A 26,522-nucleotide genomic window follows, 5' to 3' on the forward strand; every position below is an offset into this window, starting at 1 on the left:
TTGCGATTTAGGAAATTAAAAAAAAATTGGTCACCAACTCTTCACTGTGGACTCCTTTCTGAGTTCAATAATGCTGGACTCTGGGAATGATGCAACTACAGCAGACGGCTTCAGTGCTCCGTGGAGACAAAAGAACCAGGACTGTAAACTCAGGCTAACAAGTGACTGCCCCAGACAAACTGGAAAATCCGATCCAGCTGTTTTGCATATGTTTGACACTGGCTGGCTTTGAGATTAAAAATATGACTTTCTGCCCCCCACAAAGTTTAAGTTAAACAAATGGCTTTTTCCCCCAAAAAAAGAGCAACAGAAAGCTTTCATATTATGTATACATTTACTACAAAAGCGGAACCAAGCACGCCATGAGGGGGAAAATTGACCCTAATTGATAGCTGGCTTAAAAAAAATAAAATAGGGAAACCAAATAATCTGAAAATAGAGTTTGTCATGGAAACAGCATACTAATGGCACTATAGTCCCGATAGCTCTGTTTTTTTAAGACAAGTCTTATTTTGCCATCACTATTGAAAGAAACAAAAGAGCACACTGGCTCTCTATATGCTACACAATTTAACATAAATTGTTCTCTAAAAACAAAGCCTAGTAGTGACTTTAAAATGTCTTTTTAAACTACTTAAATCCAGCATTATAAATCCTTTCTGCATCAAATTTATAGTTACATCATTTTAAGGACACCCACAATGAGAATGCTTTATATTTATTTTTTGGATAGAGACTAATAATCTTAAAATTTTTTCCCAGAAATTATCTGTTGAATTATCTAGTGAGAAGACATGTTTTAATGTGGCCTAAGAATTGCTATTTTGTGCGTGTTTCTCTATAATAAAATCTTCTCAGATATCTACTATATTAGATTAATGTAACAAAGAAAAAAGAACATAAAATTGCACCTTGCTAATTAAAATTGAATACTGTATTTTCAATTAGATATAATTTTTTCAATTGCCTTAAAATAATTAATATGATGACTTGTAAGTCAATTGCCTTATAACCATTAAAGTAACTCTATTGTATTAAAGGTATTCATTTTAGCCCACAAAATGTTTTCATGAGAAAATTTAATAAAGTTAGTCTATAATGAGACTTGTTTTCCAAAGGTATTTGAGGTGTACTCCATCTAGCATTTTCCTTTTCTCATGACCTTATTTCCATATTGTAAAATATATAAGTAAACTTTGCATCTCTATTTTATAAAAATTAGTGTGTGTATACTTATGTGTATATTATATAGACATATATATATATACACATATCTGTATATACATTCTACATATATATACATTTATGTAAATTCTGACTAACAGTAGGCCAACTAGATAATTCCTCAGGGAGAGGTTCCTTGAACAATATAAAAATGGGTCTTCAGAAGCAAACAATAAAACAGCCCTATACACCCAACTGCTGTTTAAAATGCTTATAAACACACTGTCAGTTAACCATTTACTGATTGCCTATTTATGGTTTTGGAATATCTAAGATTATGGAAAGTATAAGATAATACTTCATAAAAATCATGACAAAGATGATGGCTGATGATATAAAAATAAACCTCCATATTATAAAAAGTCATGTAAATGTACCCCTTAAAAGAAAAAAAAGCTGTAATAAAATGAGAATTCTCTTTTTAATCATCTTCTTTGAGTAAAGAAATAATTTGCAAACTTCTATTTTATACTGTCACTACCATGGAAGCAGACCTTTTCTAGGGACTTTACAACATCAAGCACCATGCAAGCAGGCTAATTCTTTGGAAGGATCTGAAGGTTTACAGATAGACTTTTTCCTTGAATTCCTGAATTTATATACTGTGAGATTGACTATAGACACTATAAAATGTAAAGATAGTTTCATAGTGCAGACAGTTCCAGCTCTATTATTTTCAGGCACAAAAAACCATATAATTTTGTACAAAACTGATTTTTTTATTTGCGAAATTAAAAATATGGTATTATATATATATAAACTTCTATTCCTCTATAAATATAGATGATTTTGTGATAGTGAACAGAATAAATGCATACCAAATTCAAAGACCATTGTCACTTTAGGGTATGACAGACATAGATAAATTTAGGTCCTAAGTACCGGTATTTTGATAAACTCTTAAAAGTTTAAAACCATACAATCAGGAGGATCGCTTTTCTCCTCTTTTTCACAGAGAACTAAAGTGAATTATTTTTAAATGGCTTTGAAAGATTTCCATTTGACACATTTCTGTAAATCCAAAAAGGAGCACATAGGATTTAGTGCAGTAGACCTGCACACATTCTCCCTTTAGCATGCATGCCCATATTTTGTTTATTTCAGGAGCTAATCCCATCAATTATTCCACCTCCTTTGCCTCCTGGAATCTTACCAGGTTATTATTAGTGATGTGGATTGTTCCTCCCTTGAATAATAATCATAATAATATGTTGAAAGTGTACAACTTTTACATTTTAAAGTTTCTGATAAATGTCTAATTATTATTTGATTAAAAACAATAAAGTAGCATTTCATTTTGGGGAAGTCCATTACACTGAAATCTCCTTCAAGTTTCATATTCAGTTTACCATTTCCTGTTAAAGGAAAGCAAAGATCAACTCTTTAACAAAGCTTTCCAGGTGACCAAACGTTTCCATTTTACAGAACGGTAAAATCTCAACTCAGGCTGTTTCAACCCTAGAGGCAGGTTGCCAGGCATCAGTATGCAATTAGAATTAACATTTTATAACCCCCATCTTCAGTCTCTCCCAACCCACACAAAGCTTCATGCCTCTTCCCGAATCTCAGTAACCACATCTTTCCATGACGCTGGCCAAACCCATACCAGGTTTTAGACGCTAGAGAATGAAATGAGCTCATCCATCAAAAATTAGACTTAAAAAAGTTTGGCATTGGTTATCCCACTCACCCTGTAACCAACTTAGGTGGAAGAAGGGAGTGTCTGGGCGTTGGGGGCCAGACAGAAGGAGAGTGCGACCGCCAGTGCACCCTGCGGGCCTCCTTGAAGCCAGGGGGAAGGTTCTGGACAGTGAAAATTTCAGCTTCGGAGAGTCAAAGGGACAGGCCTTTGCTTTCTGGCCCCAGACAAGGGCAGGCCTGGGATGGGCAGGAGGCCCACCCCCGGATTCGTAAGCTTTGTGTAGTTCTGTACCTTAAGAGTCCCGGCCCCGAGCAAGGAAGGGAAGGGAGGGAGCAGAAAGAGGAGCAGGGAAGTGACCCGGGCGGCGCAGCCCCAGGCGTTCCCCACCCGTGGCAGGGAGGGGCGCGCCAGCACGAGCAGGAGGAGCAAGCTGTGCGCTCGGATTTTCTCTCTGCCCTACTCTGAAAAGGACAAGAAGGAAAAGCCTCGAATGGTTAAACCGCCCTAAATAATTAAAATTTAAACAAAAACAAAAAAAGGAAATGAAAAACGCGTGAACGGTCGTCATTTAAATACAAATATACTTACAAAAATCTTACACAGGCTATTTACAATCACAAAAGCGTACAGTTCCAGGTACCAGAGTGTGAGAGCAAGAGAGCTCTGTGCATCCCCCCTCTGGCAGTAGAGTCTGCCCCCAAGGACAGAAGCTTTTGCAGGAGACTTGTTGTTAAAAGGAGCCTGCGAAAGCGAATGGCTAGTGAGGAAGACTTGAGCAGCCAGATTTGGCAAGGATTCCATGGGGCCAACTTTTGGGGGCAGCTGGGGGCACCAGGCCAAGGGCTGGGAATGGGCTGAGCCTCTGGTCTTAGACGGTGGTCTCCCCCTGTTTGCTGTTGGTTAGCCTGGTGTAGAACTTCCTCCAGGAGTTGAGGGTCTTGCCGGACCAGATCCAAAAGCCTGACGTGATGCCCACGATCAGCGTCATAAGGTACTTGATCATGAAGACTGTGAAGTCGGGGCTCATGGGCGGGTGCGGCGGGGCGCCTCCGCCCGCGTGGAGGTGGGGGCAGGGGATGGCATAGCTCTTGCAGCTCTGGGCCACCCAGCTGCGCTCCCACTGGTCCCGGAAGGCCTGCTCATAGAAGTAGCAGGCGATGACGATAGTCGCTGGCACCGTGTAAAGCACGCTGAAGACGCCGATGCGCACCATGAGCTTCTCCAGCTTCTCGGTCTTGGTGCCGTCGTGCTTCATGATGGTGCGAATGCGGAAGAGGGACACGAAGCCTGCCAGAAGGAAAGATGTACCGATGAACAGGTACACGAACAGTGGCGCCAGCACGAAGCCGCGCAGCGCGTCCACGTTGTTGAGCCCCACGAAGCACACCCCGCTCAGCACGTCACCGTCCACCTGGCCCAGGGCCAGGATGGTGATGGTCTTGATGGCCGGCACGGCCCAGGCAGCCAGGTGAAAATACTGAGAGTTAGCCTCGATGGCTTCGTGGCCCCACTTCATGCCGGCTGCCAGGAACCAGGTGAGCGACAGGATCACCCACCAGATGGAGCTGGCCATGCTGAAGAAGTAGAGCATCATAAAGAGGATGGTGCAGCCCTCCTTCTTGGTGCCCTGCGCCACTGTGCGCGCCCCGTCCTCGGCGAACTTGTCATTACATACCACCCGGTCCTCCAGCAGGAAGCCGGCGATGTAGGCCACGGCCACTGCCGTGTAGCAGCCTGACAGGAAGATGATGGGCCGCTCCGGGTAGCTGAAGCGCCGCATGTCCACCAGGTAGGTGAGCACCGTGAAGAGCGTGGAGGCGCAGCACAGCACCGACCAGATGCCGATCCAGGTGCGCGAGAAGCGCAGCTCTTCCGGCCCAAAGTACATGAGCCCGTACACCTTGGTCGGCTCGCAGGGCGCGCCGCAGTCTTTTTCCCCCAGAAAGTGGTAGTTGAGGTAAGACGGCACCTTGAGGACGCGCGGGCACGAGAACTTGCCTCGCTCTGACGCGCCGGCGCCGCCCGGGAAGCCGCCGCCGCCGCGGTGACCCCCGCCGCCATGCTGGGGATTGCTGGTCCAGAACTCAGGCAGCAGTGAGGGCGTCGGGGTGCCCTTGTCCGAAGTGTTCTGGCCCACGCACAGCTCGCCGGCGCCGTGCACCGGGAACTTCTCGCACTTCAGTGTGTCAGGCCACTGGAAGCCGAACTTGTTCATGAGCGCCTCACAGCCCTGGCGCGCGCGCTCGCAAAGGGAGCGGCAAGGCGGCAGAGCCTGCTCCAGCACGGTGCACACGGGCGCGTACATGGAGCACAAGAAGAACTTGAGCTCGGCCGAGCACTGCACCTTCACTAGTGGATAGAACTGGTGCACCTCGAGGCCCGCATCCTCCTGGTTCGTGTGGCCCAGCAGGTTAGGCATGATAGTCTGGTTGTATGCGATGTCCGTGCACAGCGGGATGGAAATGGGCTGGCAGTAGCCGTGGTCCGGTATAGAGATGCCCCTCTCGCCGTTGTACTGCTGCCCGCTCTGCTGCTGCTGAGGTGGCGGCGGCGGGGGCTGCTGTCCCGGCCCGGGCCCCTGACCAGCCGCCTGCGCCCGGACCCCCAGCAGCAGCGGAGCCTCCAGCAGCCAAAGCAGTAGTAGCAGCCGGCGCGCTAAGCGCCGGGAGTGAGCTGAGGCTCGGTGGCGGCGGCTGCCCGTGTCCCCGCTTCCCTCTGCCACCGGCCCAGCCGCGAGAGCCCCGGCACAAAGTTCCCAGCTCGCGCCGCCGCCCGAGGCCCGGGACTTCTTAGGCGCCTCCTCCTCAGCCATACTTTCTCGGCTCCTTTCTGGGCGCCGCTCGGCTGGGGCTGGCGGTGGCGCGGCCGGTGGCGGCTCCCCCTGCGGCCGGGGCGATCTCCTCCCCGCCGGTGCCCTCCGTCGAGCCCGGGCCGCGCACGGCCCGCTCTCCCGGCTCCCGCTCCGCGTCCCGCAGCCGCCGCCGCCGCGGAAACTTGCGATTCATGAAGCGCGGGCTGCGAGGAGAGCCCGGGTGGCTCGGGTCGCGTCCCGCCTTCCTGGCCCTTGGCTAGCTGGCTCCCGGCTGGCGGCGCCGCGCTAGTGGCCGCGGCCCCGTAGAGCGCGCAACTCTCGGCAGCCCAGCGGCCTCGGCTCCCCCCTGCGCCTCCGCCTCCTTCTCCGCCGCCGCCGCCTGACCATTTGTGTCAATCCCTCAACTCGCTTGCTCTCCTCTCTCGCGCGCCCTCGGACCGGTTTCCAGGCGCCCCGCAGTCTGTCTTTCACCAGGAGGGAGGAGCCTTGAAACCGACGCGGAACTGGAGGCTCAGGGATCGTCGCCCAATGGCTGCACTGGCTTCCCGGCGCAAAGGGCGCCCGCCGCCTCCTTCCCAGAGCGAAAGTCGGCGGCGGGTGGGAGGAGGAGGCGGGAGGAGGAAGTAGTACTGGTGGCAGAGGCACCGCTCAGGCACAAAGAGTGGGTTTGCTATGAAGCGGGACAGGCTTGGTTGCTTTTGCTTTTGCAGAAGAAAGGGCGAGGACGAGTGGGAGAATGGTCCCATATGCTGCTGGAGATAATGAATAGGAGTCCGCGGACCGCGGGACTTAGCTTTTCTTTTCTTTTATCCATTTTCGTGTTTAAAAATGCTGCTCTTAACGCTGGTTACACACAGCAAACTGAGCGCTTCGATCAGAACAGATGCCTTTGACTTAAGGAACGCACCGCTTCCTTTGAGTTTATGTCTGTCCAGATTTTATTTAAAATATTACTCTGATAAATCCTAGAGCTCTCAGGCTGGGCCTGGCGGGCTTTGGTCGCGCCATTTCCCGGACCAAGGAGAAGTTCACGGGATCGCTGTCAAAGAAAAACAGCAACAAAACACAAACTTTGATGGAATTTTAAAAGTAAGGCCAGATAGGCCATCTGCTACTGTTATCCTTTCTGTAGGCAAACTCCTTTTTCTCCTGTTTATCAATCCAGAAACAGAAGCCAAGGGAAACTACCCAATAAATATTTAGAGAGGAAAAACTAGAGAACCCGACGACCACTCTGCAGGAGCAGAGTCCTCGCGGCCTGAGACCCCAGAGGTGGTCCGACCGAGCTATGGCTGGCGGACAGCCCGGACCCTTGGGGGAGCTCCTAGGAGTCTTCTAGAATCCGGGACGCCCACGGCTTTGGGGGAAATCCTGGGAGGGTAAGACCTGGGCCAGTTGGGTGCCACAGAGTGGTATTCCACTAACGCGCAGAACTGCAGATGCCACTTTAAAAACCAAAACAACGAAGTCTGAAAGCAAAAAGCAAACTGCATGTTTGCTTCCTGATTCCAAACAACACAGTCCATCTCAGCTGACTTACATTCTTGTTGTTTTCCATGTAAGACTTTTTCAAGTGATGGTTTAACTACATGATTCAGTTTTATCAGTAAAATGCCACTGTATTATTAATTCTACCTAAGATCTGTTGGCTGGTGATTAGGCTGTCTCTTGGGATACTTTTCTACAATTATTTTCTATCATTTGTTTATTCATTCATTTAATAAGTACTTACCAAGCTCCTATTATGCTATAAGCACTGTTAGGTAGTAGAATACAAAGAGGAGCAAGACAGGGCCAGCCTTACAGGAAGGCATAGTGCAATGGAGCACAGAAATGTAGATCACTTATCAGAATCCCCATCTCAAAGCTAAAGGAGCACAGGAAAGCAGCCAGTGGAAACGGGTGGGGAGAATTCTGTTGGAGAGGTGGGTGGAAGGTGTAAAAGACAGGACCCTGAAGTGCTTAAATTGCTGAAGCTTGAGAGGGGATGTGTGTGGCTGAGATATTATGGGGAAGGCAGGAGAAAGTTTTAGTCCATACTAGAAGGTTTGGGTTGAACTACATAGGCAATAGGGAGCTATTGAGGGTCACTTTTCCTACATAAGCAGGGGGTGGCTTCAGGATGACTGGGAAAGAGGGAACCTGGGACGCAATGTCACTGGGAAGCTTATAACATTAGTCTAGACATAAAGGTCACTACTTAAGAGGACTATTACTTCTACTTATGTAGTTTTAACAGGGCACTGTGAATTTCCTCACCATACATGCTGGTGTCTCTAAAAAATATATCTTTATCTGTTAAAACAAAATGACATCTCAGATACTTAACATTTTTCAAATATTCATGGATGTAGTTAATTTAGAAAATTCATATTCGTTTTAAAGCATTTCTGGATTTCTGGTATTTTTAGAAAGAAAATACAACAGGTACTAAATGGACGACAGGTATCAAATGTGAGTGAGTGTGTGTGTGTGTTGGCAATAATTCATGAAAGATTTTGGTATTGAAAAAGAAATTTTGGGAAGCACAGGTGCTCTCCGAGGTCCTTTGAGCACTCACAGTCCATAACTGTTCACTTTATCTGCCAGCATCCTGGCCCACAGTCTCCCAGGGACAATCTTCTCTAGCTTCCTGCCCTTATGCTCTTTCTTCTGCCGATAGTATCCCATGCTTAGAAACTGTACCAAGCCATTTTCCTTCTGCCACTCCTCTCTTGTAAATACTTACCTGTCTTGTGTTCTATTCTCTCAAGGTCATTCTTGGTGACAGGGCTGGATGAAAAGTGAATTTATTCTAATGCATTAATTACCAAGAAGCATCATGTGCATTAAGCATCCACCATCACCATCACTGCAGACTCATCCTCTTCTCCCTCAGGAGGGTAGGGCTCAGGGAGTTTGGCAGAGTCTGGTTCTGTTTTCCACAGTAGGTGACACTGTCCTGCTTCAAAAGTTTTTTGAAACTCTTTAACTTGTTTTATCTTCCACTGGATGGTGATACTTACTAGAGAGGAGGCTCAGAAGTGCAATCAGAGTTAAAAAGGAAAAAAAATGTCATTTTTTTTTTTACCAAATCATGAAGCTGGAAGGAACCAAAAACATCACCTAAGAATTGGTTAATTTTCTCCAGTTTATAATTAAGAGTACTAGACCGGAAATTTCAAAGGAAGAACTACAGGTTAAATGACCTTGTTTGGCTTGAATTTAATTACATGCATATTTTAACTCTTTCTATGTTCTTTTGAGTACCTATTGTTCTTTTTATCTTAAAAAATCAGTTTTCTATAGTTTTCTGTCAGTGGATTGTGAAAAAAGATCTCATCAAACAAACAAACAAAAACTCACTTCCTGAGAGTTGTCTTCCAAATTTAAAAAAAAACCAAACACCTAGATTGTCTATTTATTTTTATACCAATGCATTATTTCACTTATCAGACTTATGTAATACAGAGGAAACTATTAAAATCAGGAACAGGTCAGAGTTGTAACCAATAACAGTTAGTGTTATGGAAGGTCATTTGGGGAGGTGATGAAGGCAGCGGATAAAAAAAATGTTAGAAGGAAACTATGAGCAGCATATTTTTACTATATTCTAAAATATATTATTGTCAGGATGTGGAAAGGTTTGAGATCCACAGATAAAAATTACTAAGTAAGCATGAACTCTTCTGAACTTGGTAATAAAAATATTTCAACTAGGTTAAAAACTATAAACATAACCCGATTCCTTCTTGATACTGGTTCTTCAAGCATCAGACTCAGTCAAGTTTTCTTATAGCAAAGATCTTGTTTTATCAGGCTTTTTCCAAATCTTCTGAACTCTCTCCAGATTGCCTATGTGAGGTTAAATATGGATAATTACCAGTTCCAGTTACATACAGTTGGGCACCCATGGACAGTGGTTAGGTGAATTCTCCACGTGCAACCTGGCAGACCTTGAGCTTTTAGGTGAGTTGCTTTGTCACTGGCGTGCAGGTGGCAGGCTTGAGATGTCTTTGTTGAATGACAGAGATTACAACGTACGTTAAGACTATATTTTTGAGCCCCTACCATATGCATTTGGCATTGTTTTTCTTAATGTACACTAAGTGCACTACATTGTGTCACTTAAACTTTACCACTTTTTGAGGTAAGTAGTAATTATAATTTTCTTTTAATGGATGAAGAATCTAAGGCTCAAAGTAGTTAAATTATTTGTCCAAGTTCCCATAGCCAGAAAGTGCCAGAGTAGGTCTTGTGTGTGACCAAAACCCATGGGTTTCCATTGAATAACATTATGGGAACATGTCCACTTCTAAAAAGTATAGAAGAAAATGTGGTTTCTGAGGGCAGCTCGTGATGATTTCTCAGTGTTTAATATAGTCTTGCATACCAAGATCGAGAAGGCAGGGATATCAATACTGGGACTCACTGATGCATTAGATCAGCATTTTCCAAGCTGTGTTCTGTGAAATAATAATATCTTCCCCAAATATGTTCTGTGAAAAAAATTTGTTCAAGTAAGTTTGAGGAAAGGCCATGCTCTGTGTCCTTACTGGAAATTCATGTTAGACTAATAAAATCCCTGAGAAGTCCTAAGGTGAAGAATCTTTTTTAAACTTTGTCTTCCTAGTATTTCCCACATTTGGGACTCTCTCTTTCTCTCTCTCACACGACAACTTGACACTTGTGCTCTGTATAATACAGTTCGAGAAATGTTGGATTAGACCTAATATATTTTAAAACTAAGCTTTATAAGGTTAGACTCTCACCTCTGTATTACTTTGGTACGTTAAGAGTGGAAAGTGAAAACTTGGCTTTCAATACTTGAGTTCCTGATGCTTTCTCATATTTGAATTTCTAGTGTAGGGATGGATGTTGGTTGGTTAGGGAGCTGACAGTGACAGAGCCAGCCTGGGCTGTGCAGTTCCTGCCGTCCTTGGTGGCATCACATAGGAGTCTGTTTAATTGTCTTTGTAGAGACACTTCAGGTGTAACTCTGCCTGAGTTTCTGCAACATTGATACCTCTTTCCTCTGGAATTTCCAACCCAGGAATTTTGGCATAAGCTAAGTCTTCCAAAACATCTGTATACTTTTGCAAGAATTCTAAAACTAAATGTCTTTTCTGTCTTAATTTTTTTCTTCATTCTTACACAAATCTGTTCTTAACATTGGTGAGATGGTTCTTGGATTCATTTATACATGGAACTTCAATTTATAGACTCTCTTTGAAAGGGCCAGCTTTTAAAAACATATATTGCTCTCCCTAAAACAACTTATTAAAAGTGACTGTCAGCTTGACTATTTTGACTTTTATCTTATAGGGCACATATAGCTGATTCATATTAAGATCCTAAACTAACTTATCTTTTGTGAATCAGACACGATTTGTTAGAATTTATATTTTAAACATGGTTAAGACTTAAAATTTTTATATAGATGGGTATGTTCCATAGGTCTAGGTATGAATCATGGATTACTTATACACAGATCTCACAAAACATATTTTAAAAAATAGAATTATGAAAGGAAAAAAATGGTCATCACTGAATTATCATCAACAGATTAGGGTAGTTATTAGCCCGAAATTTTCTTATAATTCAAAGATTAAACTATAAAAGAAGATTTTGCTACGTAGATTACTTAAGTCTCAGTTTAACATACAAAGAGCTATCTTACGGCTCTGCTTTAATTTGTTCTGTTGTCATTATGCAATTGGAAATAGTGTATACTATCTGGGAAAATGGTTGCAAGACATATAGGCATTTGTATTAGATTTAAAATGTAGTCCTTCTGTGAGGCCCTGGGAAAGAAATATAGATGATCCCTTGTAAATTAAAACCTTATGTTTCATGAGCTTAACGAGGTCTCTCTGATTGGCTAAGATGTAGGGAGCAGAGTTTGGAATCACTTTGGTGCAGAAAGAAGTTTTCAAGAGGATGAATAAAATTCATGCCTCTGTAAGTGAACATGTCTGCTTTCTCTTCTGGATGACTTGTCATTTTTTTGTGTGTGTGAATGGGGGAAATAATGTTATTCATCTTTGAAAATCATAGTCTGAGCAAACTGTTTTCTTTTTGTTTATTTGTTTCTTGCTTTAACCTGAAACCCTCTAGCTGAAAATAATATGGAAATAAATCCATGGTGTCTAAAGAATTAGTAAAAATCCTTCTTAGATAACATCTTTGGAATTATGATCGAGAACAAATGGAACAGGCTACCAGGCTTTCTCATTTAGATTTGACCACATTTCTTTGGACAAAGTAAAGAAAAATACTGGGCTATTTGTACTTTATTAGACATCTAAGGCAGAAGAGATCCTAGTACTTGAAAAAAAGTGAAAAAGGAGAAACCATTCTTCTCCTATGAAGGTTGTCCCTGTATCATAGTACCCGACTTAATCTTCACAACAACGCTCATGCAGGTGGTGAGATGATGACCCTCAGTGAAGATGCAGACATGGAGGCTTAAGAGGTTGACTTGCTCACCCAGGCTGTCAGCACGGGAACCAGACTTCAAAGGCACCTACCATGTGCATTAGCGCAGCAGCTCACCAAGGGAAACAAGACAGAGCCCACAGCTTGTGTAACCTAAAAAAAATTCATTAGAAAATGCAAAAGTCTGCTAAGAATCTAGCTCTGAGACAGTTATTCAGATGTTTTAATATAAAGGATCTCAAACACCACCGATCACTGTCAGATGGCCATCTCTTGTGTCTACCCGTGGTAAAACATGAGGTCTAATGGTGCATTTTTGCCAAGGGAAGGTGTTCTGTAAGGAGGCAGAAAAATAGATTCAAAATTACAGCTTTCCTGTGATCTGATCTGATCCATGGGTAGGCCTGTAGGGGATATAGTCTCCATTCTCACATTTCTTTTGCATCAGAAGAAAGGCCTGGACACTGGAGTATTCTTTAGTGCTCAGTAAAAGGCACTGTCATTTCTTTTATGGTGATGAGTTTTCTTGCTTTCTCGAACGTCATTTTCTTCATTTATAAAATTTGGGTGATAATCTAATGAGTATTGTGTATCTTGCTGCCTTTAATATACTGTAATTCTGATCCAACAAAGAAGTTTGCACGTTTATATTTAAAAGACAGAGTGTTAATCAATAGGCAAGTGCGTTTGGCAAAACTGCCTCAGCACGCTGACGTTAGGAATCTCTGCATTATTGATCTGATGGGTTGGAATGCAATCGGGATCCATTTAAACAGACGGCTTTTCTTTTCAGTTTTCCTTTCCCTTCAGTTCTCTCTACAACAGAAGTAAGAGAAGGCCCTGTCTTCATGGGCTAGTGTGCCTCCCTGTGGGGCCCTGCAGTGGGTGGAGTTTATACAGCATTTTGTTTGCCGCAGGCCCTTCAGTTTTACATAGGACTTTTAACTCAGAAGAAAGTAAACGTTGCCATCTGTAAAAACTGATGTATATTTGAAAATTATGCACACAGATCCAGATTGGATCTGATGATTTTGATATGGTTCATTTTCCCTTTTATGACATTATTTCCCCCAAATGCATTATTTTCTAAATGTCCCATATATTAACTGATATATAACAAACTACCTCAAATTTAGTGGCATAAATTAATAGCCTTCTATTGTGTTCATAACTCAGGGAGTCAGGAATTTGGAGAGAATGACTCGTCTATATGCTGTAAAGTCTGGGAACTCAGCTAGGGGGGCGCCAGCAGCTGGAGGTGACTCGGGCAGGGGAGGGCTGGAACAGTTGGAGGTGGAGGATCTGCTTTCAAAATGCTTGGCCCCTAGGCAGGGACGCTGGATTCAGATGGGACTGTCAGCTACAGTGCTTACCATGACTGCTCCAGCTTAGAAGCCTTGGGGTAGTCAGACTCTACATGGCAACTCAGTGTTCCCGCCAACAGGCAGAAGCTGCGTGTTCTTTCGTGACCTAGCTTTGGAAGTCACCTCATGTCACTTCCAGTAGATTCTAAAGTCAAAGCAGTCACAAGCCTGATCAGATTCAAGTGGAGAGGGCAGAGACACCACTTCAATGGGAGCAGGGTCAAAGATTTGTAACCAACTTTTAAAAACTGCCACACTAAGAAATCTGAATATATAGAATAAGTTTATTTTCTATGACAGGGTTCAGGGAAGCTATAATAATAACATTTGCTGAATGCTTACTGTCTGCTGGTTAATTCTTACATTCATTCTTTGAGTGATGTTCTATTGTTATCTCCATTTCACAGAGGAGAAAAATGAGGCTTAGGGAGGATAAGGAACGGTCACACACTACCGAACAGGAGAATGGAGGTTGAACCAAGATTGTCTGGATATAGACTGTCGGAACTTAACCACTGAGCTGTATCATTTCTTCTTAGCTAATTAGAGCAAAGCCTTTAAGAACTGTTAAGCAAAAAGTTTAAAGCTATGGTCCTCACCAAATATTAAGAAATGTTTTGCACAAAATTGTTACTAAAACAGATGTGGTGGTCTGGGACCCATAACAATTGAACAAAATGCCTCACCTCCACATAGACACCTGTACTTTGGCAAAATATTTTTCTGGCAGGATTGGACAAGCTTGAACTGGTAGAGCTGGAACCTTCCCCAAGAAGAATGAGGTGAATCATGGGGCTTGAAGGTTACTGTACTGTGACTGCTGGGAAAGTAGGCTTTTGTCTTTGACTCTTAGTTGGATATCATTCCAAAGTTCAGGGATGCTTTTACATCCGTATTTGGCTGAGATCAAGACATATTCCAATGCAAAGTTGTTTCATCTTTCAGGGCAATTGGAAAGTAGATGGCTAAACCACAGAGATAAGATACAAAGCTCCCATTTTTAAACTCAATTTTCACACATCAGACCAAGTTATCTAGCAGGTTCATGTCCTAAAAAAAATATAAACTGGCAAAGAGACACACCTCTGGGATGAGTTAAAAGCCTGTGTCCTGCTGGAAGCCTGCTTCTTACTACAATACCGCAGCATGCATCTAAGATGGCATAACCGTTGTGACACCAGCCTGGACGTGCTAAGAGCTTAGCGGGCAGGGAACAACCCCAGAGTTCTGTGGCTTTAGAGCCAATATGGGTGCTGAAATTTGAACCCTGCCTGCCCTGTTTCCAGGGAGTTGGAGTGAACAAGAAATGGGATCTCTTCTAGCCCCTCTTTTCCATCCACCTCCAGCCACTCTCCCTGCTGCAGATAGCTGTCATCTTGCTCTGTTCTCACACACCAATCACCGGAGACTTCTAGCATTGTTCCTGAAGCCCTCTCACCAGTCAGTCTGTGACGGGTCACACAGCCCTGCAGGGTCTACTGCTTCACAGAGCTACCATCCTTCCCTCCTGCACTGACCAAGTTAAAGAGATTTTTTTTTTTCATCTATGGTAAGAAAGCTCCTTCACCTAACCTTGGCATCCAGAGGTAATCAGGGTCCTTATACTTTACTCTTTCTGCTGTCAGATAATATAGGATGTTTTCCAAAAGTTGAGCTGTGTGACTACCTGAGCAATTCAACCAAGAGTTTCCATTCAAAGCATTTCTCACCAACATGGAATCTAAACCCATGATGGTCTCTTTACCCTCCAGCTGAGCCAGAGTAAAGTCTCATTCTTTCTCAGGCAATGCCAAAGAGCTGCGTTAGTCTTATATTTCCATATATTCATTCAATAAATATTTATGGACCACTTACCATGTGCCAAGCGCCTTGCTTGGTGTCCAAGATTTAACACCAAGCAATGCAGACATCTTCCCTGTCTTCACAGAGCCTTCATCCTAGCCCTGAAAAAGGACACAGAACAAATACACCATTCATTGTACATGCGTACATGAATTCATTCCAGCTGGTATACATTATTTTAAATTTTTGGTTTGGACTTATAGACAACTCTGGATAGTTTCATCAAAGAAAGGAATGCATGGCAAAGTCAGAGGTGACTAACAAAATTTCAGGGAGGAGATAAACATGCAAGAGTCAAATTAGCTCTCTCTCCTTGGCAGGAGTTTATGGATCTTCCTTGTGATGTGTTGCATTAATGTAACTTAGTTATCAAAACTCCAGTTCTTTCAAGGAATGTCTTTGGTCCATCTTAAGTTTACTGTCTGCCCCTGGACTAATGGATCAGAGCCAGGGAAGCTGGTCTTAGTGTACAGACATAGCTGTTGGGGGTCACCCCTGAGCAATAGGTTAAGACCCTAGAGAAGAGGTAGGGCAGCCTCTGCAAAATTATTTATACAACAGAAGTAGGAATAGCCCCAAGAACATCTGACTTAATTTTGGAAAGGAGGTGGACTCAAAGAAAATTTCATTACGGAAGAGAATTATAATCCCATCACCTAAAAGATGAAGGGGAGTTAGCTAAGACAAAAGGAAAAGTGTGGGAAGGAGAGAGAGTGGGGCGTAATGATAGACAGAAATGGTGTCTGTGAAAACTCAGAGGTAAGAAGGAGTAAGACATGTTGGAGGACCCATGAGAAGGCTGGCTTAAAGCCAACTGCGTATCTTAACTCTGGTCGACTGGAGGGTTTATCTCCAGCACCACATCCCTTTGATCAGCCCTCCTAGGAAGCCAATGGGACCCCTGGTGGCCAGTTCCGGCACTGCTGGGTTGCCCCTGGGCAGGGCCTCCGGAGCAGGCTCTTGTCTACCGTTAGTAATAGAGCTGGTTGACACTTCTGATTTATGGCTGTTCCTGCCTTTCAGAAATAGTTATATTCTTTACAGAAATATATTGGCTTTTCTTTCTGAAAAAAATGCTGATTAAAATTCACTTCACCTACTTTCTGTAGATTTTATAGATAATGTCACCTGATTGTTGTATCTGTAAAACAGACCTATATAAATTCTAGCTGAATTTTTAAATCATTTTTAAAGCAGCTCTTGAATTTTAAGAGTCTAGAAAATTACTTTTCTATTAACCTAAGGCCAGAAATTGAGCTATTTTGTTCTTTTGGAGAAATAGTAGCTTCTAGGAGTTTCATAAGATGATCTGACCCAGATTTATTAACTCTTTAGGGAATAAGTCCAAATAGCTATTGTGATAACTGTGCCTAAGCAAATGTGGAAGTCTCTGGTGGGTTAAAATTGACCACAAATTCCTTGCCATTCTTCTCATTACGAGCTGGAGTCTATTTCCCCTCCCCTTGAAGCTGGGTTGGCCTTGAGATTTGCTTTGACTGGTAGTGCAATGGAGAGGAAGCAACACTGTGCTGGCTACAGTTCTAAGCCTTCAAAAGGGAGGCAGTTTCTGTTTTGTGCCCTTGGAAGCTGGATGCCATGCTGTCAAGGAGCTCCAGGACTCCTGGATGGGTCCTAGAGGTAGAGCTATCACCTTGCGCATTCCAGCACCAGCCATGCTCCTGCCTGAGTACCGCTCCTGATGTGTCGCAGTTATACCCTGTGAGCTAAAGAACTGCCCTGCTGAGCCCAGTCAAACCATGGAATTAAGACATCATTTTTGTGTTTTAAGCCATTCAGCTTTGGGGTGGTTTGTTACACAGCAACAGCCACTAAAGAGGATCCACGTGGATTTCTTTTCCATTTCTTCAGGAGGCAGTGGATTTTTTCCCCTATGACTTTAATGTCATAGAAGCCAGCAAAGAGAGTGTGCCACGAGAAATGGAACAGGCTTAGAGGAATTGAAAAGACTCCAAGCTCTTGGTGGACACAGGGAAACATTCCAGGAAAGAGAGAAAGGCTGAGACACACAGTGGGTTGGGAGTGTCAGGGGGAGATGTTTGTAATTGATGGAGTGAAATTCTCAATGAGGGGGTAAGGGAGGGATTTCTAGCAGAAGAAGGGATTGACTTAGCCTTGGAAGGGAGGAGGCCACCTCTTCCCATGACAGTGGGACTGACTGGGGGAGAAAATCCAGGATATTCTGAGGTGGCAGGAATAGAACCGAAAAAGATCTCATCAAATGATTGAATCCCAGTCGAGCAGAGGGAAAGATCATACGTAGAGGAGGATAGGGAAGCCAATGTTTGCAATAATGACCTGTTTGGAAGAATATCAATAATAAATAAATAATAACAATAATAAACAGGCAGACTAAGTATAAAAAATCTTAAACAAGTGGTGATTCACTACCATTGTTCTAGCAATTGGACGAGCAAAATAAACATTTAATAGAGAAAGTAAAAGTTGGCAGATTTGAACTCCAGGGCCCAACCAGTGCCTTGCCCATACGTTACTCACCCCAGTGAATTGCCTTTTCTCTCCTTGTTTAGTGGAACTAATTCTCAGCACACAGTGTCCATAACCAGAAGAGAAGGGACACATTCCTGAAACAAGGGAGATGGCTCTTCTTCAGACCTAGAGAGTCCCCTCACTGAGGCAGTGGGCAAGCAAGCAAGTTCAAGTCCCACATTTGTCCCACTTTTGGTAGAAGTGGCCAGATGGGAACGCTTCTCCTTTTAATGACCCTGGAAAGTCTAATTCATGTTCCTCTCAAAAAGGAGAAGGGAGTTGGAACATGAAAATCATTAAATGTTCTCAAATGTCCTGTCTGCACCCCTGAGAAGGAATTGCTCTGACGCTCTGACTTTTATTTAAGGGTCTGATTTTAGCAATGATATCACCAGAAACTATTAAGCCTAATATGAGATGAGATAATTTACAGAGCTTATTAACACATGACACTGCATTCATTCTGCGTCTGTAGCTCATTAGCTGCTTGACTTTGGACAAGTTTATTAAATGATGCTGAGCCTCAGTTTTGTCATCTGTGAAATGGCGGTTATAAATCTAGTTTCCCCGGTTATCTCACTGGCTGTTGTGTAAGGATCAAATGAAATAATGAATACATAGAACGCTTTGAGAATGCTCTCCAAACGTATGGTATATTGCATAAGTCACTTGTGAAAAATACCTTTGTTTACTGTACAAACTCATCCTGATCCTGGGGCAAACTAGTGGGAGAATTTCACTTCTTCCTTCTCCAAAGTGCAAATGAAGGCAGACTTTTTCTGTACTTTGGAGCAGTGCCTTGTTGAACTTGGAATGAAATGGATCGATGATTTGCTGAGCTTATGAAAGCCTCTTTCCCAGTCACTCGGCTAAAGTACCAGCGAGTCATCCATCTAGAATATAAGCACAGTTGGGGTGGGGATGGGATCATTGGCCACCTGGGAAGATGCTGTCTGAAATAATAGGGTTAAGTGGATAACCACTAACGTAAGAAACAACCTTTGAATGACGAGACAGAGAGAGAAAGAGAGAGAGAAATAGTACATTTTCAAACAAATAACTATTATAAGCTTGATAGCTGCAGAATGTTCTGCTTTAAAGATGTGAACTCAAGAACCAGATCGTGAGGACGGAATCTCAGCTTTGCCACTTAGACCAGTTGTGGGACCTTAGGCAAGTTGTCTAGCTCCTTTAGTTTTCTTCCCGGTACAGTGAGGAATGGAACAGCACCTCCTTCACGGGGTCATTGTGAGGAGTCAAGGCGCTAATACATATAAAGCACTTAGAACAGTGCCCGACATATGTGTGCTGCATGAAGATTAGTAAACAGGTTATCTGGCAGGTGGTGTTTAGTATATCAGAGTCCAGCCTAGACCTCTATGTTCGTTTGCTAATTAGATACACTGAATACAAAGTTTAAAGAGACTGTGAGTGTACTGACCTTCATGTAAATATTTTCAGAGACGTTCCCTGCACTGAGTGTGAAACCCATACGTGAGCACATTGCAGGTGCTGTAAGACAGCATCAAACCAGGATGGAGCACCGTGATCTCAGATCTGCTCTCTGACTGGGCAGTGCGTTTAACCTCTTCACGCCTCAGCTGCTCTGTCTGTAGTAATGGCAATAAAAAATGCTTGCTTCACAAGGGCGTCATGAAGATGAAAATGAGATAATGTTTGTAAGACTCAGTGCTTGCCTGGAGAGGCGCCACCTGAACGCAGATTGTAATTATTAACATCATCCAGTACCCTAATGGTGACTGGGTTGAATGCTATTACCTTATTAAATGACTAAAGACAATCTTAGAAATTACGCTGGGTGGTTGGATAGTTAGGAACACAGCACCAGACAGCTTCCTGCATGAAAGCTGTTGAGAAGGCAACACCGGACTTTGCTGTGTTAAAACTCACTAATTAAAACTCACTTCCCCTGGGGCAGATGCTAAGGGGAGAGCTTAACCACTTTGCAAACGTGGCTCTCTCAGGGTTACCCTCTGTGATTCCTGAGCATTACTGAATCAGGAATCTGGAGTGAGGAGATTTGGAGCATAAATTTCCTACCTGAAATTCATTAGCCACAAAGCTAATGGGCTTACAAAGTTTTTTGGAGCAGTTTAAAATTTTGTGGAACCAATGGGGTTAATTTTCTCCTGCCTGTTCCAGGTTTACATATGATAGAGAGTAGGAGACAAATGCTCAGGGAGCAAGTTAATAAACTGATGGAGGCAGAAAATCTTTCTATAAAATTCTGCTGTCCCTAGAGGGTAGAATGGTCCCAAATGGGAGGCATAATTGGTGATAAGCAAGGTGATTTTAGATGGTACACTGATAACTATTGTATATATGTATGCATGCACACATATAGACATGTATATACACACATGTATGCACACACATATAGACATGTATACATTACTATGTATATGTATGTGTATAAAAATTAAATATTAGGACATGTAATCTATACATTGATCGATATTATTACTTAAGCAAAGATAAACTTGGTAATTGAAAAAGATGGTTGATAGTAAGAATAAAATATATTCCACTTAAAGAAAAACATTAGGTAATTAATAGTAATGAAAACTAATGATGCAATTTTTATAGCAAAAATCATGACTGCAGTTAAGGAAAAACAATCTTAGAAGACAAATAAGAGAGCCTCGTTTCGTGTTAGGTTGCTGGGTGTGGGGTTTCAATCCCAGGGCAGAATGTAGAGAACAGTGATTTCTTACATCCGACTTGATTGCCACTGTCTATAAAGCCCTTTTACATACTTTTGCTTATTTTCAGATCAGGCATAATTATTTCTGTTGAATACATGAGGAAACTGACTAAGTGTCCTTGAAATGTTGTGCAAGAGCAAGCTGGCAAGTGACTAAAAATCTGCACATGTTGTAATACTGTTTAGGGAAAAGACTCGTATGCTATGTGGTTTTTACAAAGTGGAGAACTGTTTATTAAAACTAGCAGTCATTCATTTAACTCCTTGGGAACCAACACTTCTAATGATGGCCCTGGTCATCCAGGATCTCACGGATCCTGTGCTGAGCACTGTGCTGGTTGCTGAGGCCTCAGTGGGAATCACCTGCTCTGTTACTTCAGGGGCTTAAGTCTGGACGTAGGTAACACAGTACTAGCCCAGCTGGGCCTCCCGTTATGTTTGACTTGAATAGTAGAGGGTTACAGGTTTTAAAAATGTGTTGTTGGTATTTAAGAAGCTGTAGAGTTCCCATAAAAATCTGGTGCCTGGCTTTTCTTAAAACCCTGTGAAGATCTGGCAAGACCAGGTCTTGGGTTCCTGCTTAGTTGGCCTTTGGCGGACTGTGTGCTCTCACCGCTGACACAGTCACTTGCTGGACTCACGTCTCTGTCCCTCCTCTACCTTGGAGAGCCCCGGTGCCCGGGGCAGTGCAGACAAGTGAGCAACGCTTAACAAAGCAGCCCTCACTAGGGAGCAGGGCAACGAGCACGGTGGGCATCAGCCCACAGTAAAAAACACAAGTTGGGAGAAGTCAACCATACTTTCATAGAACCTAAGGGTCAATTTTTTTTTTAATTTTTAAAAATTTATTATTATATTATTTGGGGGGCAAGGGGAAGGTAATTAGGTTTATCTATTTATTTTTAATGGAGGTATTGGGAACTGAACCCAGGACCCTGTGCATGCTAAGCATGTGCTCTGCCACTTAGCTGTACCCTCCCCCTAAGGGTCAATATTAAAACAAATAGTATATCATGTTGCCTGCAAAATATTTTCACTGCTTTGGCTGTTTAGAAAATTATTCCACACAATTTGCCCTTCGCACTGCAACTTTGAGAAGTAGACTAGGCAGAAATTATTATTCATGTTTTATTTATTAGGAAATTGAATGTCTAAAATTGAAAGAGGTTTCCTAGAAACACAGCTGGAGACAGGGATTTGGGTGTCCTGATCTCTTGAGCAAGGGCTCTCTGGGAAAATGCTGTGAGGGAAGGAGTGAAGCAGGAGAGGGCAGGAGGGGATGTGGCCTCAGGGAAAGTCCCCCAGGACCTGGACCATAGGGGAGGGATCTGGAGCTGTAACTACGTCACAGGACTGTTCCTGGTGGGCCCAGGGCACCAGCCTTTTGTACCGCTTACCAGTCAGTCATTGGACGTGGCCTCCCACCAACGTCCTGGGTCAGGTGGCTCCTCTTTTAGCCCAGGACAACTTTACCAGAAGTGGGGGCATCTGTGAGCCTTTAGCAGCCAACACTCCAAGCGGAGCCTCACCAGCCCAGTAGATGGGACTGGGGAAGGGGCATCACAACAGCACCTTTGAAAATAATGAATGAACACGCAGAATCGCAGCGAGATTCAACTAACAGCAGCCGTTACTCAGGCAGTGCACATACATGTGTGTGCGCACACACACACACACACACACACACCAGACACACCGTGTTTCAGGAGGTGACACTTTCAGAAAATACACTGGGGTCCTTCCAAAACCGGAAAGTTCTCAGTCAACATTTTGAGAAATTGAGAGGAAATTGTCTCATCTTTTAAAAATCTATTTTCAAAAAGAATGAAATGCCATTTGCAGCAACATGGACGGACCTAGAGATGATCATACTAAGTGAAGTAAATCAGATAAAGACAAATATCATATATCACTTATCTGTGGAATTAAAAAAATGAGACAAATGAACTTATTTACAAAACAGAAACAGACTAACAGACATAGAAAACAAACTTATGGTTACCAGGGGGGAAAGGGAGGGAGGGATAAGTTAGGAGTTTTGGATTAACAGATACAAACCACTAAATATAAAATACATTAACAACAAGGTCCTACTGTATGGTATAGGGAACTATATTCATTATCATATTATAAACTATAATGAAACGAATATGAAAAATAATGTGCATATATGTATATACATATATGTATCACTGAATCGCTGTGCTGTACACCAGAAACTAACACAACATTGTAAATCAATTATACTTCAATTAAAAAAATCCAGTTTCACAGTTTATTCTGTGCAAACCATGGAAATAATTGAAAAATAAAGTCTTAGATTTTATAAATCAATACATTAAAATATACATCTAGATATACACATACAGAATCTAAGTATCCATGTACGTAGTGTATGTATGGATATAAATACAGCTAGAAGATGTGATGGTTAATGTTTGTCTAGGAAAAATATCTTGCCACAGAAAATGGAAAAGCTTTGTGTTCAAAGGGCTTAGAAAATAAATTCTCCTTTGACAGAGCCTGGCCCCTTGGGATTTGTCACAAGCAGGAAGAAAGAATTTCCAAGAAATATCAGGTTGTTCTTCTGGCATATTCCTACTTTGTTCTGAAACAATTTGAGCTCAGAAGCACATTTCAAGTACAGAAGTTATAGGTTTTGCTAAGTGTGAACAGAAGAGGAAAAATGAGATGCAGGGTTATATTTTTAACCTTTAAAATTTTAGATAAAGATTTAATAGACTTCTCCTTATTAAAGGACGTAATTATGCGCCTGTCCTTCACCACTGATGGGACATTGTCAATATTCACAATTGTGGCAAATCAGGGAGAAAATGAACAGGCAAAAGTCCAGTGTAAAATACGGTTTATTTTATTTTATTTCTTCCTTGATTTTTTTCCATAACACCTTCAAGATGCCATCCCAAAGCTATTATCGTAACTGAATATTTTACATAATGAAAAGCACAGGCACCTCAGATCTCCTTTTGCATGACAAATGCTTAATTAGAAAAATAATAGGATGGAAATGAAATTGGTATTTACTATGACTGGAACAGAGAATTGTCCTGGAGAAGAAAATTCAGTTTTAATTTACCAAAGGCAAAAAAGAAAGAGGATAAAAAAAAAAATAAGCAAGCTAGAAAGAAGTGAATCTCATATGATGAATACTGGAAATAAATCAGAGACTAAAGTATATGGCTTGTGCCCATTAATTAGGATGGAATTTCTCTCTCTCACTCATTACACATATGCACACACACATACACACACACACACACACACATCATAAAGCCCAACAGAATTTTTTAAAGTGTCATATTAAGCTGAAGTCTTTTTAAATTGCTTGTGAAAAAAAGAGTCAGGCCCTCTAAATGTTACATTTCCATCAGGTTAGATAAAGTGTATACCAAAGTTGTGTATGGTCGAATTCTGCACTGCATTAGCAACCTAATTATAACTGTGAAATAATTCAGTGTAGAACCATATGCTAAAATATGGTAATTGCCATGTTAAGGTTTTTGTAGAACAGAGTTGCATTTTCTTGTGTCTCTCTGGGTTGTTGTTGCTGATCTGTTGCCTTTGGCCAGTGAGTCAGAGGCCATGAGACTCCTCCTTACCACAGCATGTAAGAATTACATTAATTCCTCCCCTTTGCATTTATTTGCAGATTTTCATTTCTTTAGCAGGAATACATCTTGTCCTACGAAAGAAGACAGGGTTCCACACAAGTTAGGTCCCTGAACTCTTTGTCCATCTCAGTCCTGTTCTTCTAAAGCTGTCTAAAAATGTGCAGGGTATGTCCACTGTTTGTCAAAATTCTTTTTTGGGAACATGTACAAAAAGTTGGAAGTCTTGAATTATTTGTTGAAATGTTGGGCCATAGAATGTTAAGTGTACTTCACTCCATTGTGGCTAATGCCATTAAATTTACTCCACAGTTGTTTGTTCTGATTTTGTTTTCTTTTTTCTTTTTTTAATTAAGACTTTTTTTTAGAGCAGTTTAGGTTTACAAAAAAAAATGAGAGGGAAGTTCAGAGATTTCTCATATATTCTCCTGCCCCCACACATGCATAGCCTCTCCCATTATCAACATCTCTCACCAGAATGGTGCATTTTTAATAATAATATATCACAGTCACCCGAAGTCCACAGTTTACACTACAGTTCACTCTATGAGTTGAGTAAAGGTATAATGACATAAACGCATCATGATATATCATAGAGAATATTCTTACTGCCCCTAAAATCCTCTGTGTTCTGCCTATTCATCCCCCACCCTCCCTGGCAACCACTGATCTTTTTACTGTCTCTACAGTTTTGCCTTCTCCAGAATGTTATATAGCTGAAATCACACAGTAATTAGCCTTTTCAGATTGGCTTCTTTTACTTAGTAATATGCGTCTAAGTTTCCTGCATGCCTTTTCATGCCTTGATAGCTCATTTCTTTTTAACATTGAATAATACTTCATTGTCTGGATGTATTACAGTTTATTTATCTATTCACCTCCTGACTGGCATCTTGGTTGCTTCTAAGTTTTGGCAATTATGAACAGAGCTGCTAGAAACATCCATGTGCAGGTTGTGTTTTAATATTTTTCACTCCTTCTAGGACAAGGACAAATTAAGACCACCAGTTGGGAGAAGTTATCCAAATTATTAGCTATGAATTGTGTTACTCTCAAAATGCTACCCAGCAGATCCTCAGCTGATTGGAATGTCTCAGCCATTGTTTGTGTGTGTGTGTGTGCGTGCACGCACCCAGTTCAACTTGTCACCATTCTACCAGACTTTTGTCCAATTTTTAACAGGGAAAAATGTGAAGAGAGAGTTCATCCCTTCCTCTTTATCAAAGTAAATAGAAAATTGCACTGAGTTCCACTTCTTTCTCTTGTAGGTAAGTGGTCTGAGGTGCATACTGCCCAACATCTGTCTCCTAGAGTCAAATTCGAGACAGAAGAGGTACTATATATGAATCAAGGAGCATCTGCCTTGTGATAACCAGGTCAGTCGCATCTTATGCTTAATCACAACTTCAACCCAGCTTTTGTATCTCCTCTGAATGAAATTTTATTAAACAGGAAAATGGAAACTATTCCAGTTCATTCATTCTTCCATTTAGCAGTCTTTTGCTAGGTGCCCACCCCTGCACTCGACTTTAGGAAGAAAACCAAGTGAGATGCAGTGTTGGGTGTGGAAGGGTAAGGTAACCCCAGACGTGTTTGAAGATATGACATCACAAGCCGCCCTGGAGCCTGAACCGGAGGTGCAGTGTCACAAGCAGGTGTCCAGCAGATGGAGCTTCACGGGAAGAGCTGTCCCTTCTTTTCTATCTCTGTTGTCAGTGCCCGAATTCAGACCAAAATCACTTCTCACCAGGACTCCTGACTGTGAGGGGCTTCTAACTGATCTCTCTGCCCCCAGTTCTGTCGCCTCAAATCCATCCTCCCCACTATTGCCAGAACGGTCTTTCCAAAATGCAAATCAGCCCATTTCTCAACTTCACGTACAAGCTCAGCAGCTTGCCTGCACCTTGAAAACTCTGGCATAGCGCATCAGCGAGGCCTCCTTGAGCTGCCCTCCTGCCTCTGCCCATGCTTTACCCCACACTCGCTCCGGCAAAGCCCCCACTTGTGCACCTGTGACACTAAAGCACTCGGGAGTCCCCCTGCCACGCAGTCTGTGCTTAGCACCCTGGATTCTACTGTTGCACAGCTCTGGATGTGACTGTGGGCTCTGCTGCTTCCTAGCTCTGTGACTGGATGGGAGCAATTTTGATGCATGAGCCTCAGTTTGTAAAGTGGGGATGAAAATGGAACCTGCTTCTTAGGATGCTGTTGTGGGAATTAAATTCAATAATGAAGGTATAACACATACCCAGTTCCTAGTCTATAGTAAGCAGCCAACATATCTTACCTATTCTTACTATCTTTAAAAAAAATTGTTTTAAGAGAGCTGAGGCTTAACCTTCTCCAGAAACCTTTCTCT

General features: G+C 42.6%; 2 protein-coding genes and 1 long non-coding RNA gene across 7 annotated transcripts in view; 1 reads left to right on the forward strand and 2 right to left on the reverse strand.

The window, feature by feature from the left end:
- MTERF1 (mitochondrial transcription termination factor 1) overlaps positions 1 to 26,522 on the forward strand; it is a 415,935-nt gene that overhangs the window by 383,106 nt on the left and 6,307 nt on the right. For all 5 annotated transcript variants that reach the window (XR_012074507.1, XR_012074506.1, XR_012074511.1 and 2 more), the window contains one exon: positions 25,432 to 25,539. The gene's annotated coding sequence lies outside the window, so the exon portion shown is untranslated. The remainder of the gene's footprint in view (positions 1 to 25,431; positions 25,540 to 26,522) is intronic.
- Positions 1,923 to 6,153, reverse strand: FZD1 (frizzled class receptor 1). Its single transcript, XM_015245734.3, has one exon. The coding sequence runs from the start codon at positions 5,676 to 5,678 to the stop codon at positions 3,735 to 3,737; it is 1,944 nt and encodes a 647-aa protein (XP_015101220.2). The 5' UTR covers positions 5,679 to 6,153; the 3' UTR covers positions 1,923 to 3,734.
- LOC116281297 (uncharacterized) lies at positions 11,726 to 18,159 on the reverse strand. Its single transcript, XR_004190719.2, has 3 exons — positions 17,819 to 18,159; positions 15,314 to 15,402; positions 11,726 to 12,248 (listed from the first exon to the last, which is right to left on the reverse strand). It is a non-coding gene; the product is annotated as an uncharacterized lncRNA (long non-coding RNA).

This window comes from Vicugna pacos, chromosome 7 (genome assembly GCF_048564905.1).
Source record: "Vicugna pacos chromosome 7, VicPac4, whole genome shotgun sequence".
Lineage (NCBI taxonomy): Eukaryota > Metazoa > Chordata > Mammalia > Artiodactyla > Camelidae > Vicugna > Vicugna pacos.